Consider the following 23,647-nt stretch of genomic DNA (forward strand, 5'->3'; position numbering starts at 1 on the left):
CTTGGGTCATGCAACCCAGTGTTTTGAGTTTCACTGTAATTTGTTATTCATTTATGTTCTAGTTTCATTTTAGCTTATCTAGTTAATTTCTATTATGCCAAGGTTGCTGTTATTGTTCATTGTTCAGTAGATTCCCCTTGTGTTTGGACCCCTGTGTTTTGGTCTCCCTTGCCCTTCATGTGGTCATGTGTCGTCATGTTTTCCATGTAATTTGAAAGTCTTGTTTCCATTCTCTACATTGTTAGTTTACACTTCCCCTGTGGTGTCATTATGATCAATTTTTTTCAGCTGTTTCCCTATGTGTGACCACTTCCCTTGATCATCTCTTGTGTGTATTTAATCTGCGTGTTCCATCTTATCCTTGTCAGAACGTCTGCGTTATCATGTTGAGTCATAGAAATCATAGCAGTCATAGTAGTCATAGTACTCATACCAATAGTCATGACCAGTAGTCATAGTTGTCACAGTTATCATGTTTAGTCACAGTTGTTTCTTAGTTTTCCCAGTATGAGTTCCAGGTTAGTTGTCACTCTTGTTTTTGCCTTTGTTCATGTCTATCAGCCTTAATAAAACGGCTCGCTTTTGGTTCAAGTCTCCACTCCTTCTCCTTCACTGTCTGCATTTGGGTCCACTGCTTTACCACACCGGTATACCCCGCCGTGACAGTAGAATTAAAACTATACTATTTTCTTTTGCAACATATATTTAAACATAAACTGTATGTTTTTGCCCGTGTTACGGTACTGGGTCTCCAACCCACGATTTGTGTTTCAGATCGTTATTCCTGGTTTTGGTTATCTTTTAGTGTGATTTTAGTTCTTTGACCCTTTGTGTTTTTCTTAGTCTGTGTTTAGTCTGTTCCCATGTTTTCTCTGTGCCTGTCCTGGTCCCATGGCCCATGTCTAATTACCCTTGTCTCCATGTTCCCTCTGTTCCATAGTCAGTCATGTCTCAGAGAGAAGCTGTGTCTTTGCGTATGTGTCGTGCTTTGATAGTCTTTGTCCTTTGTCAATGTCTTCGGCTTTAATTCCTTAATCTTGTTATGTCTGATTTGTCCCAGCTGTGTTGCCACCTGTTCCCCATCCTTTCATTGTCCTACATGTATATTCAAGTCTTCTGTTTCACTGTGTTAGTTGTCCTGTTGTACCTCTCTAGTGTTGTGTGTTTCTTCTGTGTTTTTATTTCCGTAGTTCCTAGATTTTTTTTTCTTGTTTTCCAGTTTCCTGACTCATTAGTTTGTTTGCTCTAGTTATTATACTTCATTTTTTTGTTTCTGTATTCAAGTTTTTCCACGTTTAGTTCATCTCTCTGTGTTCTGCATTTGTGTCCAATCTCTGCCTACCACGCAGCAAACATGATAGCTTCTTTCATCTCTTTATATGGAAAAAGTCCAGGTGGTGGATTCTCCAGCTTCGCTTTCTTTTATGTGTTTTTATTCCCTCCAACTGGACTAAAATAAGTTTTATGTTTGACAGCATGCAGTAATATGAAATACAGACTTCCCCCAAATGTGTTGAATGAAAAGTAACAACCCTGCTTTCAAAATGTAAAATAAATAAATAAATGAAAATCCGATATTTGTTTAGAAATCTAAGGAATAAAATTCCTGATATACCTGAAAATTATACGCCAAATTATACTTTGATGCTTCTGACCTCATGTTATCCTCTGTATAGTATGACTATTTAAATGGTTTTAATTTTTATTTTTGTAAAGTTGTCTTTTTCAGTGATTCGTCTAACCGCCCAGTTTCCACAAAAAAACCTATTTTTCTCAGGAGGACTTTCCACTCTTCCTCCCCACTCCAGAGAATACCAATTTGTGAACCAGTTGATGACCTGGACTGAAGCTCAGAGTTACTGCAGAGAACACTTCACTGACTTGGTCACTATCTACAACAGCAACATCAACCAACTTCTTCTCTCAATGTCACCAAACATTGATACGTATGCTTGGATAGGGCTCTATGATGATCGTTACAGCTGGAAGTGGTCCATGGAGGGAAAACTGTTTTATGTTGGCAGCACACATGAATTTCTGATCTGGGCTAACGGCCAACCAGACTGTGTAAATGCAAATGAATACTGTGTGGCTCTTCAGGGACAAACACAGATGGATGATAGACCCTGTGGAGATTCTTACCCTTTCCTGTGTTACAATGGTAGGAAAAAAGATTTGTTGCCCTAAGTATCTGTACAATTTTATAAGACTGCATGTGTTTCAAAATTCATCCTCTTTTGAACCTTTCACAGCCAGCAGTACAAGTTACATCTTAGTGATGGAGAGCCGCTCCTGGTCAGAGGCTCAGTCGTACTGCAGGACATACCACACAGACCTGACCAGTATAAGAAGCAAAGAGGAGACATCCAACATCACGCTCACTTTGAATGGATCAGGGGTTCAGTATGTGTGGATTGGCCTCTACAGGGATCACTGGGCCTTCTGGTCTGACAACACAACCTCCACATTCACTAACTGGGAGCCTTCTCAGCCTAATAACTACAATTCAGCTCAGTACTGTGTAACAATGTATTTTATGTCAGGGAAATGGTCTGATTCCGCCTGTAATGAGAAAGCCTATATTTTCTGTTTCACAGGTGAGGTCCAGAATGCAAACACTATAAGATCCTGTCATCATGTAAAACACTAATGTTTGTGTTGTTATATGTGGTTCATTTTTAGCAGTGACAAAGCAAACAGTGGTGAAAATGAAGCTTCAGTCAGAGGCAGACATGCACAGCACAGAGATCCAGCAGCAGGTTTCACAGCAGGTCAGCAGTTCAGTCACAAACACAAACTTGACACAAGTTCAAACTATGCTTCATGTTTTTCATCATCTGCACATTTTGTCCAGCTGTCAGGCCTCATGCTGTCAGAAGGACTGACAGACTTCAGGATTCGTTGGAGGAAAGTCCAGAGTTACCGTGACGACCAGTCGAAGAAGCAGGATGTGGACGGTGACTGCAAAACTGAAGTCTGACTGGACTGAACCACTTCATGTGTGAAGTTAATAACATGCTGTGCTGAGCTGTCTCATCCTTTAAATCTTTCAATATTTCAGAGTGTAAAGTTCCACCAACAGCTCCTTTGTTCATCTGCAGTTGTAGTTTGGTAGAAATTCTTTAATCAGAGGTCCACTCACTAGTTTTCCTGATAGGCTCTAGTCTCTTGTTTTGTTTTGCGGGATGTCTTTCAGCACCTTCGATAACGTCCCTCCATGTAAGTCACTGCACAGGCTTTGTCTGTGTGCATTTATTAGGATCCATAGTTCTGTTGCATTCTGATGGCAACCTCTGCTGACTTACACAAATGGTAAAGAGGAAAGTGAGGAGAGCCAGAGATCTGCTTGAGGAGGTCAGGGTGGACAAGAAAACATTGTACTGTTTATGTTCTGTTTCTACTTCTACTGTTTGATAACTGTAACAGCCATAAATGGGACCTGTTGAGAGAGAGAAACACAAATATGCTCAACATGCATTTTCATTCATGTTAAAAAATGGCCGCTATGTCTCTTTGCTCACTCAGGAGACCCAAACTCAAACAAAGAGTGCCCCAGGCAGTAAAACCTTTTTATTGTGGGTCACAGAAACAGAATGTTGACATGATTGATAGAAAGCATTGAGGGTGGGCTTTAGTCTGATATCGGCTCACATTTCTTCTTTTGCACCTCTTTGGACATCTCCTTATATGAATATCAGCCTTCTGCAGGCAACACTCCTGTTACTGTGGCAACTACCTCTTGTCAGCCCCATAGAGTTGAAAAGGGGGCTGATTCATGGCCCTGTTGTCTTGTATGTATCATAGCCCCCATCCGCATTCATGTGAAGGGGTCTGTCCCTGTAATGTCTGCTAGCATCAGTGTAACAGTAATCAAAGCTCTCTACAATACACCGTGTACAACAAAGGACAAAACACAAATATGTGATGCTAATTATGAGATATTAGCCTTATCCCAACAGACCATACCATCCCAAACTCGCATTATCTCATATTATAGTCACAGAGACCTAACTCTAGTAATTCAAGATAGATAACGTTTGCACTAGTGTTGCCAAGAGTTATATTTTCCTCTGTGTTAACATGTTTGCCTACTTTTGTTTTTGTAGTTTTTATTTTTCTATACTCATGGGTCATGAAAATAAGAACTGGAGCCCTGACATGTTTTTCTTTTTAACCTAAGGTGTGGTGTAGGTACTTTGAGCTTATACGTTGTTAAATGAATGAGTCCTTTGTCGGTTTTTACTCTGTGATGAATCAGGTGACATTGCTACAGACCCATGAAAATAAACTAGTCTGACACAAAAGTTTTGATTCTGTAGTTTTTTTTCTCTTTGTGTAAGTTTTAGGTCGATTTTAAAATCAGAGGCATTTAAATGTAAAAGGCCTGAATGTGATTTCTACCATCTAAAAAAAGAGCAGCTGTAGTGGAAACAGGAATCAAGCAATAATAACATGTGCATAACAGTGCAAAAGCAAAGTAGTAGTAAAGTAAGACCAAACTGTGTTCAGACAGTGAATGGACTGACTCTTACATAGCGCGTTTCTACTCTGCCGGATTACTCAACGTGCTCTTTACGACATGTCATATTCACTCAATCACACACACTTTCTCTAAACTGAGTGCTTTCTAACTACATTCATACACTTTCACACGCTTGACATACAGACTGGAAGAGCCAGGGATTGAACCACTAGCCTTCAGTAGGTGACTTGCACTACCTCCTGAGCTAAAGCCACCCAGTGGGGAAACATGAGTAAACCCTCACTAGGTTTTGGATAAAGTGTACACTTACAGACCTGTCAAACCTGCATTTGAAACGTTGGCTACCATAGCAGTATAGTATTGCAACATGGCATTTGAGTCTTCTAACTAAATTAAGGAAATAGGAACATAAATAGTGGCATCATTGCCAGACCTGGCCCAAATCTGGTTGACATACACTCTGCCATGACACCAGTCAACCAGCAGTGCTGGCTTGACACCAGATCCGGGCCAGACCTGTCTCCTATGTGGGATTGTCTTTAATATATAACTTATTATCAGTGATGGGAATAACAAGATACAAGTAATGGCGTTACTTTTTTCAGTAACGAGTAATCTAATGACTTTTTCTATCGTTACAACACCGTTACTGTTACTAACAAGAAAATGCGGTGCGGTCGCGTTACTATTTTTCCCAAACAGACGGTTGATGCTGTCTTTACCTTACCGCACGTTATATCAGTTGCACGGAAGTAGCTTTAGGCAGCTTTAAGCAGCTTTCCCCATTTCAAATTGTTTACTTTGAGGAAGATGATCTCTGGATGTCTCTGGACAGCTAACAAGAGACAGCTAAACAACAGCAGCTGCTTAAAAGTTAACACTATGCCAGCTTATATTCAGCTTAAATGTCATAATAATAGAATAGAATGGAATAGAATAGAATTCAACTTTATTGTCATTGCACATGTCACAAGTACAAGGCAACGAAATGCAGTCTGCATCCATCCGGAAGTGCTTTAGCGGTAATAGAGGTATATTACAGAATATGGATCTATTATAGATATGATTTTACAGATATGATGTTACAAATGTGGATGGTATGAAGGTGTTATGAATATACTGTAACTAAAAGTATATACAGGCTATAACTGTAGTGAATGTACAAGCTACAGGCTATGAACAGGTTATATGTATGGTTATAAATATGAAAAGCCACAACAGATTATACAACTGCGAGTTTAATAAACAGTTGTAGAACTATAATTATTGTATTGTACAGTATGTTTTTACAGTAATGCAGTTGAGCTCAGTTGAGCTCAGTGAGATATATAGTGAGATATATGGATAAATTATACAGTAGTTATATAAAGTGTCAGTAGTTGTAAGTGGTGGTTAAGTCCATGTTATTATTGTGTGTATGAGGATACAGTCGGCCATTTGTTTGTTTTTGTCCATTGTGTGTGTGTTCAGTTATAGGTGGTTGTGGGGGTTTATATTCAGTCCATGGCCCTTTCTCAGTTCTCAAGTACGCGAGTCTGTACTCGCGTACTCGGCGAGTCCGGACTTGCCGAGAACGCACACACGGACTTGTGATTTGTACAATTGGGACACCAGCGTATTTGATGATGTCACAGGTCCGGAGTTTTTACTGTCGTCCCCTCTTAATTTAACTGTGATTAATATGTTATAAAGCTTAACTTTAATCTCAGCCAAACCAATTTACTCAGGAACAAATAAAACACTGAAATAAACCAAACATTAACATTTGGAAGTCAACTAAGAGACTTAAATATCATGTTTAACCTGAGTAGCGAAAGACTGCGGGGGGGTTCAAAACGATGTGCCGGGAGTCCGCTATTCTCGCTGGCTCTAGTGATCCTCAACCTCCCGGTCTAGTATGGAGCCGGTGGGTAACAGACGTCTCTGAAAACGTTGGCGCACGTTTGGATATATATGATATCTTGATAAAGTGAGCAGATATTTGAAGCTTACAAAGCCACATTCTCGCATGAAAATAACTTAAAACTTTATTTTGTGACCCAGAAAGAATAATATTTTAAAGTTTTTAGGCGCGCTCCTCCGCCATTGCCACGTTCGGGTTTTGCACGAAATGCATTCTGGGATATTTAGCTGTACGAAGTCCACACAAGTCACCACCGATGCATGCTCAATAAAACAGTCAGAGCAAGAACACATCCGGGACTTTTTCGCCTTCTCAGCTTGATGCGTACTTTGAATTGGAACAGTCCTTGGTCTCTGACTGATGACGTATCACGAGTACACGAGAACGCAAGTATGCACAAGTACACATACTGGCTGTATCCCAATTCAGCGACCGCACGCTCCGGAGTAGGTGCAGTTCGCGTGCTACGTACGCTGCGTACTATGTACGAGAAGTGCGGACCTGAGAGGCTTGTGAACTGGGACGGTCTAGCCTTCGTCGTGCTGCTCAGGTTGCCTAGCAACCATGATACTAATCGCGAGAAACGTTTCATACAGCTTTGTGTGACATAAATGAAGGAGACAAAATGTTTTGTTGGTCATTCATTTTTTTCATGACATCACTTTGATTAGTTGAGACCACGGGACTGTAAAACATGATAGTTGGGCTTCATTTCTGTACTGAACAGTCATTTTAAGATTAGCTAGTAAATAACAATTAGCTAATGTTGTTCATGAGACTAAAGTCATCTCACTTTGGTAATGTTAATATAACATGGACAATATTATATGTATTGTCAGATTATATATATATATATATATATATATATATATATATTACAGGATATATTACAGCAGTGAGCTTGAACTCTGGGTCAAAGATTCAAGTTGCAGTTATTTATATTTCCTATCACCTTAAATCTTCACTCAAAGACAAGTATCTCTGACAGTGTATATACAGATGTATTATATATAAGAGACAAACATTGTTCTTTCAATATGTTGGCATTACTAAATTTGGCTCAATGCTTATATATATGTGTAAAAAGAAAATGTACGAGCTGTGATAACTGTTTCTGATAGAATGAAGATCAGACTGATATATGAAATATTCCTTTATTGGGTGAGAAAATCAGACCATGTCATAACTGCTTTAAGTCATACAGAATAGATATCAGAGCCTTAAACAGGCTGACTTCTGCTAAATGGGTCAAACTGGGCAGAAAGTCTACAAACACATAACATCCTTATAGAATATGATGTAACACTATAGATCAACTTACCTCAGAATATATAAAGCATATAAACAATTACAGCAATATGATGCAACAAACACAGCAGTGCTACTAATCCAAAATACTCAAAGCTTCATAGAACTGAAACAAACATTTATTTTTAGCTCCATTCTGCTGCTGATACATACTTTAGGTTTCTGAATATTAAACTTGTTGCTGCCTTTCATAGTGTGTAACTTGAAGGCCCTGAGTACTTTCTCCCACACTGAAAACACTGGGATGATAACATTATTTGAACATTACCTAATAAGACTGATTCAGGACAGACAATTAGTTATGTTAAACTTTCCTAGCAGTCCTTCACAAACAGGGAACAGTCTGTCTATTCTATCCATCTGTCAGCTGCTGCTGGCTCTTCCTCCTCCTCTTCCTCACACACTGCTGAGTTTGTCCTGGTGGATCATCAGGGGTGCAAAGCCTCACAGATGATGTGCAGCAGTGGGTCCCTCAGTCTGTCCTCACTCTGGACACTTGCAGTTGTCACACATGGAAATCAAATGTGTGATAAGCTGCAGGATTCAAACACAAGTGTAACTTATAAACACATGTTCATACTTTTATTCCACAATCAGAGAGAAAGAAACAGAGAGAGAGTGCAGGACAGACAGACAGGTGACAGTCTCAGGTGTACACACTGCTACAAAACAGCACAAGAGAAGGATTTAGTGTTTGTGTTATTACGAGTGCTAAACAAGAAGAGTTCCCAGATGGTCCAGTGGACACATGTGTGACTCCTGTGATTAAAGCATCTTTCTTTCAGCTTAACGAGTGAACCGTGAGCTCGTTCAAACACACGTTAAAGTCCGTTTGGCTCGACACCACCAGACAGAGGCAGCAATATAACATAGCTAACATTAACAGTGCAGTGAATCCTGCTTGTGCCGTCATATTCAGGACTGCAAACCGAGCAGCATAAGATAAGATAACTTTTATTAGTCCCACACGTGGGAAATTTGTTTTGTCACAGCAGGAAGTGGACAGTGCAAAAGTTATGAAGCAAAAAATAGAATACAATAAGAATAAATACAGTACAGAACTGTACAGAATAGAATGAAATAAAATACTATATACAGTAGAATAAAATAGAATAAAATATACAATAAGATAAAAATAGAATACAAATGCTATATACAACTGAGTAAAAATACAATGATGCCAGAAAAGATTATTGCACATTAGTGTTATTGCACATTTGTGGATGTGTGTGTTTGATCAGTTAAAGTCTTTGTTGTGGAGTCTGACAGCAGTGGGAGGAAAGACCTGCGAAATCTCTCCGTCCCACACCGTGGGTGCCGTGCAGTCTCCCACTGAAGGAGCTGCTCAGTGCTGTCAGAGTCTCCTGCATGGGGTGGGAGATGTTGTCCAACAGGGATGACAGCTTAGCCACCATTCTCCTGTCACTCACCACCTCCACTGGGTCCAGAGGGCATCCTAGAACAGAGCTGGCCCTGCGGATCAGCCTGTTCAGTCTCTTCCTGTCCCCAGCAGAGATGCTGCCGCCCCAGCAGACCACACCATAAAAGATGGCTGAGGCCACCACAGAGTCATAGAAGGTCTTCAGGAGTGGTCCCTCCACTCCAAACGACCTGAGTCTCCGCAGCAGGTACAGCCTGCTCTGCCCTTTCCTGTAGAGGGCGTCTGAGTTATGAGTCCAGTCCAGTTTGCTGTTCAGATGAACACCAAGGTACCTGTAGCTGTCCACAGCCTCAATGTCCATACCTTGGATGTTCAGTGGTTGCAGTGGAGGATGTTTGTGCCTGCGGAAGTCTACCACCAGCTCCTTGGTTTTACTGGCATTGATCTGGAGGTAGTTCAGCTGGCACCAGTCCACAAAGTCCTGAGTCAGCAAAGTCCTGAGCATTCACTGACTCTCAGCTTGTTGTGTGTGTGGATATATGACTGACTTTAATTATCCATCAAATCATCACATTCTCTGTAAGATTAAGGTCAACTATTGGATGGCGCATATTTTAAAGTAAAGGCTTTAAAACCAAGTTAGTACAAACATCGCTAATGTCACATGTGGCCAACAGTAATGTTTTAATGTTCTTCATTATTAAACATTCGCACACGAATAAGTGACACAATATTCAGTACTTACTTTTGAAGTGCATACTCCGGAGCGTGCGGTCGCTGAATTGGGACACAGCCACTGTGACAGGCCCTTGTCGCCACCCGATCCGTACCGGAAACCCGATCGGTACCCTGCATGCGCAAATCTTACGTCATTTCCTCTCTTTGCCAACATTCCGACATTCAATATATTTGAATGATACGGTTAGCGCCCAGTTAACGCCTAGCATTTCTCAACAGCTCTGCCTCCTTTTCGACTACCGGCACATTTAAACAATGGATAATCTGTATACAAACAAATTCATGCTTTTCTCCTCAACACAGAGCCTTCCCCGATTGAACAACAGCGCCGTAAAATAAGAAGAATGGTGCCTAATTACAGAGTTAATAATACAGACATTGTAACATGTCACGTGAAGATTCATCAGCCAGATGAAGTGTTTACTGACAACTGACAGTGATAGCGGACACCATCATCACTGTTCCAATCAATCCTCTCCACACAGACAAGCATAAACACACTCGACTATCACTAAATCAAAATTAACGCACGTTTGTAATGACGCTAATTCAGTTTACAATAGGGTTCATTCGCTCAGTCAGCAGGTGGCAGTATCCTCGAACACTGGGGAGTAAACTGCCATTAAACGATCAGAAGAAGAAGAAAACCCCTGCACATGCGGAATAGTGATGATGATGTCCACTATCACTGTCAATTGTGACGTAAGACAAAATAAATTCCAACAATCTCAGCCAAAAACACGTCCCCATGATTTGTCAAAACCCTTCCTATCATCATTAATCCTAGCCAAGTATTTTTCATACGACACCATTTTCAGCATATTTTCTTTCCACCTATTATATTCTGGAGGAGATGGTTCCTTCCATAAACTGAGAATAACTCGGGCTGCTGCAATCACCCCCACCTTTATAACCACAAAATCATATTTTGAAACCCCAGGTAACACAGACCGATCCCCTAATAAGCAGTCTTGGTGAGAAGGGTTTTATCAAACCAATCCACCTTCCTATTTTGTCCAATACTTTTTGCCAAAAGGGATAAACTTTCCCACATTCCCAAATAGCATGCATAAATGTCCCTGGATCTGAGCTACATTTCCAGCATATATTATTGGGACTGATTCCCATTCTATAAAGTTTAGAAGGAGTGAAGTACCATCGGTGTATTAATTTGTACTGAGTAAATTTACCCCTGGCCTCTCTTATATATTTATCAGAGAATGACAGAATTCTACACCAATCTTCTTTAAAAATTGCACAACTCAAATCTCTCTGCCATATAATCCTCAAGTTTTCACATATCTCTTTTTTTAGATTGTTAAACATTTGTAGAAAACAGCTGCTCTATGTGCTGTACTGGACAATTCTAAAAACTCCACCACCGTATTTGTGCTTTGAGTAAATTTTCCTTTGGTAATACAATCCCTTATTTGTAAATATTTCCAAAAATTATTTTCTCTTATCAAACCATATTTTTGGGTTATTTCAGCGAATGACATAAAACCTACTCTTTCTGATGAACAGAAAACACATCTTGTGGACCTCTATCCAGACAGCCTTAGAATACCCAAGCACTGTGTTATCATGAAAGTCTTGTCCATTAATAGCTGAGCCCTGTGAGAGAACATCCAAGGGTGTAAAAGGGCTCACTAGTTCCTCTTCGATCTTCATCCAGCTCAGCTCAGAGTCCGATCCTGTCCAGTACTTGGCCAGTCTTGACATTTCAAATGCTAAATTATACAACTTCACATTTGGGAGGGCCATTCACCCAATGTCTTTAGCGGCCCACATTTTCTTTATATTCACTCTTGGCTTGTTGTTATTCCACAAAAAATCTTTAATTAGCTTCTCAAATTGACTAAATATGTGTAAAGGAATTCTTACAGGTAACATCATGGAAACATAATTGAACTGCGGGGCCACCATTTTTTTAATCACATTAATTTTACCCCATAGTGTAAGATTTATCCCATTTATCCAGATTTGTTTTCATCTTTAGGAGGAGAGGTTCCATATTTGAAAGCATAATATCCTCCAGTTTGGGGTTTAATAATATTCCTAAATACTTCATACCTGAAGGTAAATACTTAAAATTGAATGGAGTAATGCATCTAGAATGACATGATGCTGATAGTGGCATGCCTTCCAATTTGTACCAATTTATCTTATAACCTGACAACCTTGACAACCACTACAGTGGTGGGTCTTATCACCAACGGTGATGAGACGGGCCTACATGGAGGACGTCAGCGCCCTGACCCACTGGTGACAAGACAACCATCTCACCCTCAACGTCGCAAAGACAAAGGAGTTGATAGTGGACTTCCGGAGGTGCAGAGAAGTACACACCCCCATCACCATCAATGGCGCTGCTGTGGAGAAAGTGAGCAGCTTCTGGTTCCTTGGTTTACATCTGGCTGAGGATCTTACGTGGTCAGGACACATAAACAAAACAGTGAAGAAGGCGCAACAGCGCCTCTTCTTTCTCAGGAGACTGAAAAGATTCGGCATGAGCCCCCACATCCTCAGGACCTTCTATTGCTGTGCCACTGAGAGCATCCTCACTGGATGCAACACCACCTGGTATGGCAACAGCACTGCTTACAACCGCAAAGCTCTCCAGAGAGTAGTGCGGTGCTCTGAACGGATAATTGGAGGTGAGCTTCCCTCCCTCCAGGTCATCTACAGGAAGCGGTGCCTGAGGAAAGCGGGGAGGATCATCAAGGACTCCAGTCACCCCAGCCATAAACTGTTCAGACTACTTCCATCAGGAAGGAGGTTCTGCAGCATCCGGTCCCGAACCAGCAGACTGAGAGACAGCTTTTTCCATCAGGCCATCAGACTGGTGAACACGTCATAGACACCTCACCCTCACTACTGGAACTTCAACATTATGCACTCCACACTGTACATTAATGCCACTGTTTTGCACATGTCCAACTACCAACCTCTGTATATTTTACATATTTTATTTTATTGTTTACTCTATTTAATCTGTAAAATATGTATACACACACACACACACACACACACACACACGTAGAAAAACATATTTAGTATACACATCCAGTAATGCATACACTCTTATATTGTACATATATTTATTACTCTCAGATTTAGCCATCCTTATATTTTGCTTGTTTCATGTTATTGTATTTTTGCACACCTCTGTTGCTTGTGAAGCTCGCACACAAGAATTTCACTCACATGTACTGTACCAGTGTACCTGCACATGTGACGTGACAATAAAAGTGATTTGATTTGATTTGATTTGATTTGATAATGACTCAACGCATTTGAGTAGCGCTGGTAGAGACTGTATGGGATCCATTAATACTGCTAAGATGTCATCAGCATATAGAAATAACTTGTGCTCCATACCCCCTGCATGAACACCTCTGATATCCCTGTTAGCTCGAATAGCTAAGGCCAGTGGTTCCAGAAATATTGTGAAGAGCAGTGGGGACAAAGAACACCCCTGCCGGTTCCCGTGAGTGAGATGGAAAAACTCTGACACCAATCCATTTGTCAAAACTGCTGCCCTTGGACTTGAATATACAGTTTTGACCCAGTTACAAAATCCAGGCCCAAACCCAAACCTTGCATGGGTTGTAATAAGGAAGCCCCATTCTACCCGGTCAAAAGCCTTCTCGGCATCAAGCGAGAAGGCCGCAACCGGGGCTAGACTAGATTTGCTTTTGTGCATGAGATGAAGAAGTCTTCTAATGTTATCACCTGAAGACCTATCGTTAATAAAACCAACCCGATCACCATTGATGATATCTGGTAATATTTGATCTAAGCGGAAGGCCAAAACCTTTGTCAAAATTTTGCAATCGACTCCTAAAAGGCTTACTGGCCGGTAATTTGCTGGGTCTGATATATCTCTATCCTTTTTAGGAATAAGGGAGATCACTGCATCATTAACCTCCTAAGACCCGAAGTCTTCCATGGCATGCATTTTTAATTTCTCTTTGATATTTGGGCATATTGGGGCCCGATGAATGTAAAAACAAAGAATTTCCAGATTTTTTTTTTTACCTTATTTTTATTTTTAAGAAAAATGAGAGCCACAAATGAGGATATTCATTTAAAATTTTGATAGAACAGTAGCAGTATAATGTCCTCGTGAGTGGATATCAGGCCCATGTAGAGTAAAATTGAGTATTTTGGTCTAAATAACCAAAAATGTGATGTCCACATGTGGACGGCAGGTCCTAGGAGGTTAAATGTACTCGGTAAGGAGCCTATTTCTAGTGCCTCAAGATAAACTTTATGCAAGACTGGAGCTAAAATATCAATATATTTCTTATAATGCTCAATCGTGAAGCCATCCAAGCCTGGCGATTTCCCATTTTTCATTGATGAGATCGCAGCTCTGACCTCTTCTTCATTTATAGGCGCATCCAGTCTTGTTTTCTGTTCATCAGAAAGAGTAGGTAATTGTAGACCTGAAAAAAATGTCTTCACCTCCTCCTCATTAAGTGCACCAGGAGAAGTATACAAATTGAATTTATTTCTTTTGATGAGGTTACCACTTGGCTGTCTTTCTTAATTATAGATATATTATTTAAATTATCTTGCTGCTTCAGTTGCCTTGCTAATAGTCTACCATTCTTTTCACCACCTTCATAAAATTTTGTTTTAAGCCTAAATAAGGCATATTCCGCCTTTTTGTTATAAATGTCATTCAGCTGGTATTTTAATTTACAGATAGTCTGGTATTTATAATTTGAGTATTGTCTCGCTAAATCCTTCTCCAATTCTCGTATTTCTTAAAGTTTTTTCCCGTTCTAGATCACTTTTCTTAACTTTTGTCGCATATGCAATTATCTTTCCTCTTATATATGCTTTAGACACTTCCCAAACTGTGGCTACTTTATCTGTGGAACCCATATTGATTTCGAAAAAATTTTTAAGATCCTTTGTTAACTCCTCACTAAAACTTTTGTTTTGCAACAACATCGTGTTAAGCCTCCAGCGACCCCTCTTTGTTCTATCTGTGTTTAAATCAATTTGCAACTCTACTGTGGCATGATCACTAATGGCAATGGCACCAATCTCACAGTCTACAACTGAATCGACCAAAGACTTTGGTATTAAGGCGAAATCTATCCTTGAATATGTTTTATGACAATTGGAGTAAAATGTATAATCCCTTGAACTAGGATTAACTAACCTCCAAATGTCTACTAGACAAAGATCCTCCGTCAGTAATTGAATAGCCTCTCTTTCCCTGGGTGTAGACCTACCCCTGGGTTTGCTCTTATCAATTATCCCATCCATCACCTGGTTGAAATCTCCGGTCAATATTACCTGCCCCTCACGATCACCTATTATCTTGTTAATTCAGTGAAAAAAATCTGGCTCTTCTTTATTAGGTGCATAGATATTACACAAAACCGTTTGAACCTCATTGATTAAGGCTTCCAAGCATATAATGTGTCCTTCTTTATCATTAGATTTTTTCAGCAACACGAAGCTTAATTTTTTATTAATAAGGATCAAAACACCATTTTGTTTACTTAAATATGAACTATGAAAAGCGGAGCCCACCCAGTCTCGTTTAAACTTTTTTGCCTCTTCTTCTCCAGCAATGTGGGATTTCTGAATATATCTATGTTTTTAGATTTTAAGTATGTTAGAACCTTTCTCCTTTTAATTAGGTCCCCACATCCTTTTACGTTCCACGATATTATTTTAGTATACCTGTTCATCTCTTTCTAATAAAAATGGGGTAAGGACACTGCCTGTGTGCTTTACAACACAACACAAATATATACATAGGCACTAAATATTACAAAACCCATCTGGTCCCATCAAGCTAGCTGTCTTAAAAAAAACAAACCTGAACAAAACGAACACCCTTCATTGCATAACAACCCAGAACAACGTTGCTAAGCGCCCCCTCCCTCCCCTCCTACCCAAACCTAACTAACTTTAGCTTGAGTCACTAAACTTTCCTTGGTCCGTGAGACACGCTAACTGTCCGACAGCAGCACAGCTGCCGCAGCCCCATTCTACCCATTGTTTATTTGTTACCTTGTTTTTTAAATTCACATACACTTCTCCAATCTGTTACATTATGTCCCACACTCCTCTAAGTTGACTCCTGCAGAAATTTCTCAGCCTCCTTTCCATCTTTGAATGTTTTCTTTTGTCCGTTCCACATAAAAATAAGCGTTGCAGGATACACCAGCCTATGCTTCACTTGTAGCTCTTGGAGACGCTTCTTCACCGGGTTGAATGCCTTCCTCTTCTCCGCCAGCTCTCTTGTAACATCTTCAAAGAAGGAAAGCTTGGTGCCTTGCCAGTCGATTCCCTGCTTCTCTCTGGCCACCCGTAGTACTTTCTCCCTAGCAGATGAACGTAGAAAGCGGACATGTATCGCCCTGGGAGGCTTGTTAGATTCCGGCATTGGTACAGGGGAACGATGTGCACATTCAATTTCAAATTCACTTCCAGAAAGCTCAAGTGCTTTGGCCAGAATCTCCGTCACATATTTGTCCACTTTCCCGGGTTCCTCCACGCCTTCTTTAAGTCCAGTAATCTGTACGTTGTTTCTCCTACTACGGTTTTCAAGGTCCTCCACTCGTGACCACAACACCTCCAACCTTTTCTGAAATTTGTCCACTTTTGCCTCGGTAAGCACGCTGGCATCTTCCATGTCCGATATACGTTGTTCCGCCTCTCCTAACCTCACTTTTATATCTTCCACTGAATCTTTTAGTTCTTTAGTTGCTTCTTTAATAGTGGTGACATCTTTTGCTACGAGCTGAAGAGTAGCATTCATTTTCTTAATTTCCTCAAAAATGTCCTTTTTGCTCTTGCTCCCCGTACCTTTCTCCGCTGCTGCTGGAGAGGCGGCATCAGATGCAGGTGTGTTTTCGGGCGGCTCCGGAACAAGGCTAATGCTAACTTGCTTCCTCCTCGTGGCAGCTCCCTTGAAAAAGTTTGCTTTGTTATTACCTGCCATTTTTCAAAGGCGGTAATTCTTGAAAAACTTCACAGTCGGCAGGGGGCGTCCACTTTATGACTACAGCTGAAGTGTATGTTTCCAAATCCAGAACGTTAATCAACAGGCTTTAGGAGTGCCTCTGTGCGGCCATCTTCCTCGGCGGTCCCACGTGACTCCATGACTGGGGTCTTTGAGGATTTTCCCAGCCCTTTTCAGACACTGCTTCCTCTAGATGTCTTGTGTGGCAGGAAGTGGTGCTCCGGCGATGCGCTGGGCAGTTTTCAATGCAACACCTTCCGGTCGAAGGCAGAGCAGGATGCTCTCGATGGCGCAGCGATCTGAGGACGGGTGGTTCTTCCTCAGAGTCCTCAGGAAGAAGAGGCGCTCGTGAGCCTTCTTGACCAGCTTGGAGCAGTTGGTCGTTCAGGTGAGATTCTCTGAGATGTGGACTCCCAGGAATTTGAATCTGTTCACATGCTCCACAGCGTAGATGGGTGGATATGGGTCAGCAAATCCCACTTTCCCTCTAATAAACAGTTTCATTACTTTCTCACTTAATATGAATTTATTGGCTAAGTGTCAGAATTCCAACAAATTTACATCTATTTAAAAGACAGTTTAAAAATCACAAGCCCACCTGATGGAGGCAGAGAAAGCTGAATTAAATCAAAGTCATAACTGCTTTGGACCTTTAAAAAGACATGTCTGAGTAATAATAAACACACAAACTTGCATAATAAAAGTATTTCTGCTGCCTGTGATGAAACCTTTATTAGTATACATTCTGTGAAAGGATCATAACTAAAAAGCTAATAATAGATAAGTGCAAGTTAGTAGCAGTGTGGAACGAGAGGTCGTAAATGCAAGGACACTGGATGTCAGACTTCAGTAAAAAAAAAAAAAAAAAACTGTTTTAGGCTGGTGAAAGTCCTCAACAACAAAGTCCAAAAAGGAGAGTAAGGAGGAATCAATGAAGTATGTGGGAAAAAACTTACAAACAAACTCTTGAAATAAAACAAGGATCCTACGAGGAAACTCAAGGAGACAAAAAGAGACGAGTAGGCAGTTCAGTCTTTTAAGACGTAAATGTCAAGACAAACAAGAAGCTTAGATAAATTACCTAAATCACATAAATTTATGTATTTATTGTTAAACTGTTCAGTTTCGTTTTTGATGGGGTTATCTGAATACATAGTTTTGTAAAAGTCCGTAAAGTGTTGTTTATTTAGGGTTTTACACTATAGTCATTTTTTTTATTTCTTCTCAACTGGTTAGCTAGAAATTGCTCAGATTGTTACCATGTTCAAAATTTTGACATGACACAAGAGGGGTCATCACCATTTGGACCATATTTACTTACAATTCATAGCTTTTTTATTAAGTATAGATAATTTAATTATTAGAAAAATACCCTCTAGATATATTACTGTGTTGAGTACTGTGAAATTAAAATTTTTAAGCTAATATTAATAATTAATAATAGTTTATTATTAATATAATAGTTTATATTCATCTGTAGCTGTGATAGGCCTAGCCTATGAGTCTCTTGCAGTAAAACAACATCTGCCTGTATTTTTTTAAGCTGGTTGAATATCTTTAACCTCTTTTCTCTGGAGTCAGCTCCATGTACATTCCATGTGACCAACCTTAGTGTGCCCATAGTTGTGTGTGCGTGACAGCAAACATTTCTTGAGTGTAGAAACTTCCAGTGGTTATGCATCTGAAATTTTGACCACCTTGTTTGTGAAACACTAATGATCACCTGCTTAACAAAGATTGGTTGTCTGCTTTCAATATTCTACAATATTCTACAATACATATTTGTGAAGTAAAAGGTAAAACAGATGTGTGATTAAAATTAAAGTGTAACTGACTTCCCCACTTCTTGCTACTAACACCCATGTCTGCTCTGATTTTCCTAATGATTTGCATGTTGGGGAAGTTGAATCACCTTTGTGTAAACTTGCTTATGCTAAAGAAGCATATGCATGGTCACAGGACCAAAAATAACACTATATTGAGTTTTGGGAGTGGCACCACTTTCAGAACTTCATGTTGTTTTATTGTCAATAAAACTATTTGAAACATGAGCATTATAAAATGCATGTTGGTCAATATGTCATAGAAACATGTAAATAAAAGTTTAAAGTTTACTTTGGTGCCACGACCAAAACATTTAATGACTATATAGACTCACAAAACCTGCTGGCCCACAGGTTTTATAGAACTTATCTGCAAGTCCACTTGTTACCTTTTTGAAAATTATGGATAGGCCCACTTGAAGATATATTAAACATTTACATATACAGCTTGAAGTATTAAATTGAAACATTTTCATGTACAGCATGATTTTTGTAAGATTTTGAAAGAGATGGTAAGGTGATAGTCAGTAAACTGGTTTTGCGCTTGATGAATGCTCAAAACATACAATAATAGTATAGTAGTTTAGATAAAAGTGTGTTTATAGCATTTGCATAATTGCATTCATGTATTCATTGAGACAGGTTTATTCCTGTAACTCCACACGTCTTCACTTTCTAGAGAAAGTTGACTCCCTTCAGGTTTCCTCATTTGACAGTAAAATATATGAGAACATCAAACAAAGACCTTCTTAAAAGCCAGCTTCAGTCAACAGAGGAAAGGATAAGCTGTCAGGTGAGTTACAAATTAGTACTTTATTAATCACAAAACTTAAAACTTATAATTCATGATTTAAATCATTTTTAAAGATACAATAGATTTTAGATATTCAAAAAGTATTTAAGTATTTATTAAGTATTTATTCTTGGATATGCACATTAAAGTATATATTAAGTAACTTATTAGACTGGAGATAAGAAACCTTAAATAAACATCTTTGATAATAATTATGGTATGATGACTATATTTATTATACAGAAACAAAGAATGGAAGAAACCTGTTTCCTGCTCATCCTGCTGCTCTCAGGTCAGTAATATTAATATCTTAAACATTTCAAATATAGCCTATAAACACACAGAGACAGACTGATGTTATTTGGGAGAGTTACATCATGATCGACACCTTAGATCAAATCACTGCTAAATCAAATATATGGATAAGAATGAAATTTGGTGGCCCGGGTTAACAGTTACCACCAGCAGTGCTGTTGACTAGCTCGATCCTGGTGGCACCTGTTGGGCTTAGACAAAGGAGGAGGATAGGGGAAAGTGTCTAAATAGTAACCTGTTCTCATGGCAGTATGGAGTGTGAGAGTAAGGATTTTAAATGTATGACTCTAAAGGTAAAGGACTGCTTAATATGTTCGAGATAATGGAAATAGAGACATACTCACTGGTTTTAAACAAATTAAGTGATGTAAACTTCATTTAAAAAAAAACAAACAATCCTGCTAACTTAAATAACATATGGTCATCTAACATTTGCTACCATTTGACATAGTTCATCTTATTATTTTTTGATCAACTTTATCTGTTTGAATCGTAAGTATATGCTACTTAAAAATATAATTTAATTTTATTCATTTATTTCAATTATATATTGGTCATCTGTGAAAGGTTTTGATTTGTGGGGTCAATTTGAACACAAACATAAGACTTATGTCTTTCTGAGAAAAAACAATGGAGTAAAAGTGAAATGTCCTTGTCTTTTATCAGTTGCTCACAGGTTTCTACACTAACACTATGCACAAATTCTAACAAAGAGTTTTTGTTGTTATTGTTTTTGTTTCTTTTTTGAAACATAAACATTTTTAAAACAATGTATGAAAACAATGAAGAATTTACTGTAATCCCCAAAAGTTGATTCTGTTCATTTGGACGTAGCGTTTTGTGGGAGAAACATTTCTTCACTCATCCAAGTGACTTCTTCCGTCTCAGCTGACTGCAGGTTTCCCCAATATTATAAATAGTACATTTGCAATAATGGCTAAAATCAGCCCACTGAAAAAATATGGACTGTGAGGTCAGTCCCTTCATCAATAATATTAATATGGTCCGCCAGCACAAACAGAGTACACTGTTAAGTGCCAGGAGGATTGTCAATATTTTTACATCGGGGAAACCCAACAACCTCTGGCGAAGCGGATGGCACAACACAGAAGAGCCAACTCGTCAGGCCAGGACTCTGCAGTCTATTTACTTAAAGTCTTGAGACTTTGAGACCTGAAGCGGACAGAGTTTTGGACCCAGATTACTCGGCGAGGCTCCTGACTATGGTAGCTGTCATGCTCCGACAATCCATCAAGCGGTGCGGCTTTTTAACTTTCCCAAGTCAAACTAAAACATTTTTTGACAGATTTTTGAGCGCCATGTACCACATAAAATCGGTTCAAGTTCAGTAAGCAAAACCAGAATTCATACATAAGGTTCACCGGATTATAAGGTGTACAGTCGAGTTTTGAGAAAATTAGATAATGCGCCTTATAGTGCGGAAAATACAATATTTAAACACAACCTGTATATTTTTGTCCTCTTTCATCTCTCTGTATGAGGAAAGTCCAAGTGATAGATAGATCAATGTGTTATGTTCTTCTATGTGTTACTGTTCCCACCAATTAGACTCAAATGAGTTTGATGTTTGAGGGCGTGCAGTGATGAGCAATACGAACTTCCCCCAAATAGGTTAAAACAAGAAATGTGTTAAAAATGTTAAACCTTTCTTTTATTTTTCTCAGGAGGACTTTCCACTCTTCCTCCCCACTCCAGAGAATACCACTTTGTGAACCAGAGAATGAACTGGACTGAAGCTCAGAGTTACTGCAGAGAACACTTCACTGACTTGGTCACCATCTACAACAGCAACATCAACCAACTGCTTTTCTCAATGGCACAGAACATTAATGCTTTTGCTTGGTTAGGTCTCTATAATGATCGTTACAGCTGGAAGTGGTCCATGGAGGGAAAACTTTTTTATGTTGGCAGTACACATGAATTTTTGATCTGGGCTAACGGCCAACCAGACTGTGTAAATGCAAATGAATACTGTGTGGCTCTTGAGGGACAAACACAGATGAATGATAGATCCTGTGGATCTTCTTACCCTTTCCTGTGTTACAATGGTAGGAAAAAAGATTTGTTGCTCTAGGTATCCCTACAATTTCATGAGATTCATAACGTGTTTCAAATTCATCCTTTTTTGAATCTTTTACAGCCAAAAATTCAAGTTACATCTTAGTGAAGGAGAGCCGCTCCTGGTCAGCGGCTCAGTCATACTGCAGGACATACCACACAGACCTGACCAGTATAAGAAGCAAAGAGGAGAAATCCAACATCACGCTCACTTTGAATGGATCAGGGGTTCAGTATGTGTGGATTGGTCTCTACAGGGATCCCTGGTCCTCCTGGTCTGACAACACAACCTCAACATTCACTAACTGGATGTCTGGTCAGCCCGATAACTACATTTCACTTGAGTACTGTGGAGCATTTGATTTAAAGTCAGGGAAATGGGCTGATGGCTCCTGTACTACCAGACATTTTCTTTTCTGTTTCAGAGGTGAGGTCCAGAATGCAAACACTGTAAGATCCTGTCATCATGTAAAACACTAATGTTTTTGTTTTTATATGTGGTTCATTTTTAGCAGTGACAAAGCAAACAGTGGTGAAAATGAAGCTTCAGTCTGATGCAGACATGCACAGCACAGAGATCCAGCAGCAGGTTTCACAGCAGTTCAGTCACAAACACAAACTTGACACAAGTTCAAACTATGCTTCATGTTTTTCATCATCTGCACATTTTGTCCAGCTGTCAGGCCTCATGCTGTCAGAAGGACTGACAGACTTCAGGATTCGTTGGAGGAAGGTCCAGAGTTACCGTGACGACCAGTCGAAGAAGCAGGATGTGGACGGTGGCTGCAAAACTGAATTCTGACTGGACTGAACCACTTCATGTGTGAAGTTAATAACATGCTGTGCTGAGCTGTCTCATCCTTTAAATCTTTCAATATTTCAGAGTGTAAAGTTCCACCAACAGCTCATTTGTTCAGTTGTAGTTTGGTAGAAATTCTTTAATCAGAGGTCCACTCACTAGTTTTCCTGATAGGCTCTGGTCTCTTGTTTTGTTTTGCAGGGTGTTTTTCAGCACTTTCGATAATGTCCTTCCATGGAAGTTACCGCACAGGCTTTGTCTGTGTGCAGTTTAATAGGATCCATAGTTCTGTTTGATTCTGACAGCAACATAAATGGTAAAGAGGAAAGTAAGGAGAGCCAGAGATCTGCCTGAGGAGGTCAGGGTGGACAAAAAAACATTGTAATGTCCTGTTTATACTTATATGTTTGATAATTGTAACAACCTGATATAAATTTGCATTGTGCACCTCAAACGTATGCTGGATGCCCTCACATCAGACTGTCTAACTTGACTTTGACTTTGGAGAAAGCGAACAAAGTGACAGTCAATTTATCTGTAGTAAGCAGAGCAGGTGGTGGGAAAGGTTTGCACTGGTGTTGCCATAGTTACTGTTGTAATCTTAGTTTTTGACTTTTATTTTCGCCTGTGTTGACATGTTTTTCTACTTTTGTTTTTGTAGTTTTCAGCTTTCTTCATGTTATATTTTAAAGGGTTTTTTTTTCATGTTTTTGTGTCTTGTGAAAACTGTGAGATTATTATATTATCTTATGCCATGTTATACCCCTAATTAAAGATTGTTAAATTATTATGTAGTTTTAGTTTACATTATTCTCCTGAAGGGGTGATAACTATTAGATTTATTAAACTGATTTGTATTACATTAGACTGCTGATTTATTGTGAATGAATGATATTGTTTTATGATGCATTATACTGCTGAGTTATAAGAAATACTGTGTTCAGAGAGTCATTGCCTTATTGGTCTGATCAGAAAAGAACAGAACATACTGGAGAGGTTTTCTGCCCCATCTCATCAGGGGGAGACAA

The 23,647-nt window shown here is 39.4% G+C and overlaps 2 protein-coding genes across 3 annotated transcripts in view; both read left to right on the forward strand.

Annotated features, from left to right (window-relative positions):
* Positions 1-23,647, forward strand: part of LOC116320990 (nuclear factor 7, brain-like) — a 1,074,516-nt gene that overhangs the window by 132,347 nt on the left and 918,522 nt on the right. The gene's annotated exons all lie outside the window — the stretch shown is intronic.
* LOC120438380 (E-selectin-like) lies at positions 2,279-4,272 on the forward strand. The gene is made up of 3 exons (XM_039608769.1): positions 2,279-2,597; positions 2,683-2,771; positions 2,855-4,272. Exons 1-3 carry the CDS (start codon positions 2,279-2,281, stop codon positions 2,978-2,980), a joined length of 534 nt encoding a protein of 177 aa, XP_039464703.1. The 3' UTR covers positions 2,981-4,272.

The sequence above is a fragment of the Oreochromis aureus genome, linkage group 3 (genome assembly GCF_013358895.1).
Source record: "Oreochromis aureus strain Israel breed Guangdong linkage group 3, ZZ_aureus, whole genome shotgun sequence".
NCBI lineage: Eukaryota > Metazoa > Chordata > Actinopteri > Cichliformes > Cichlidae > Oreochromis > Oreochromis aureus.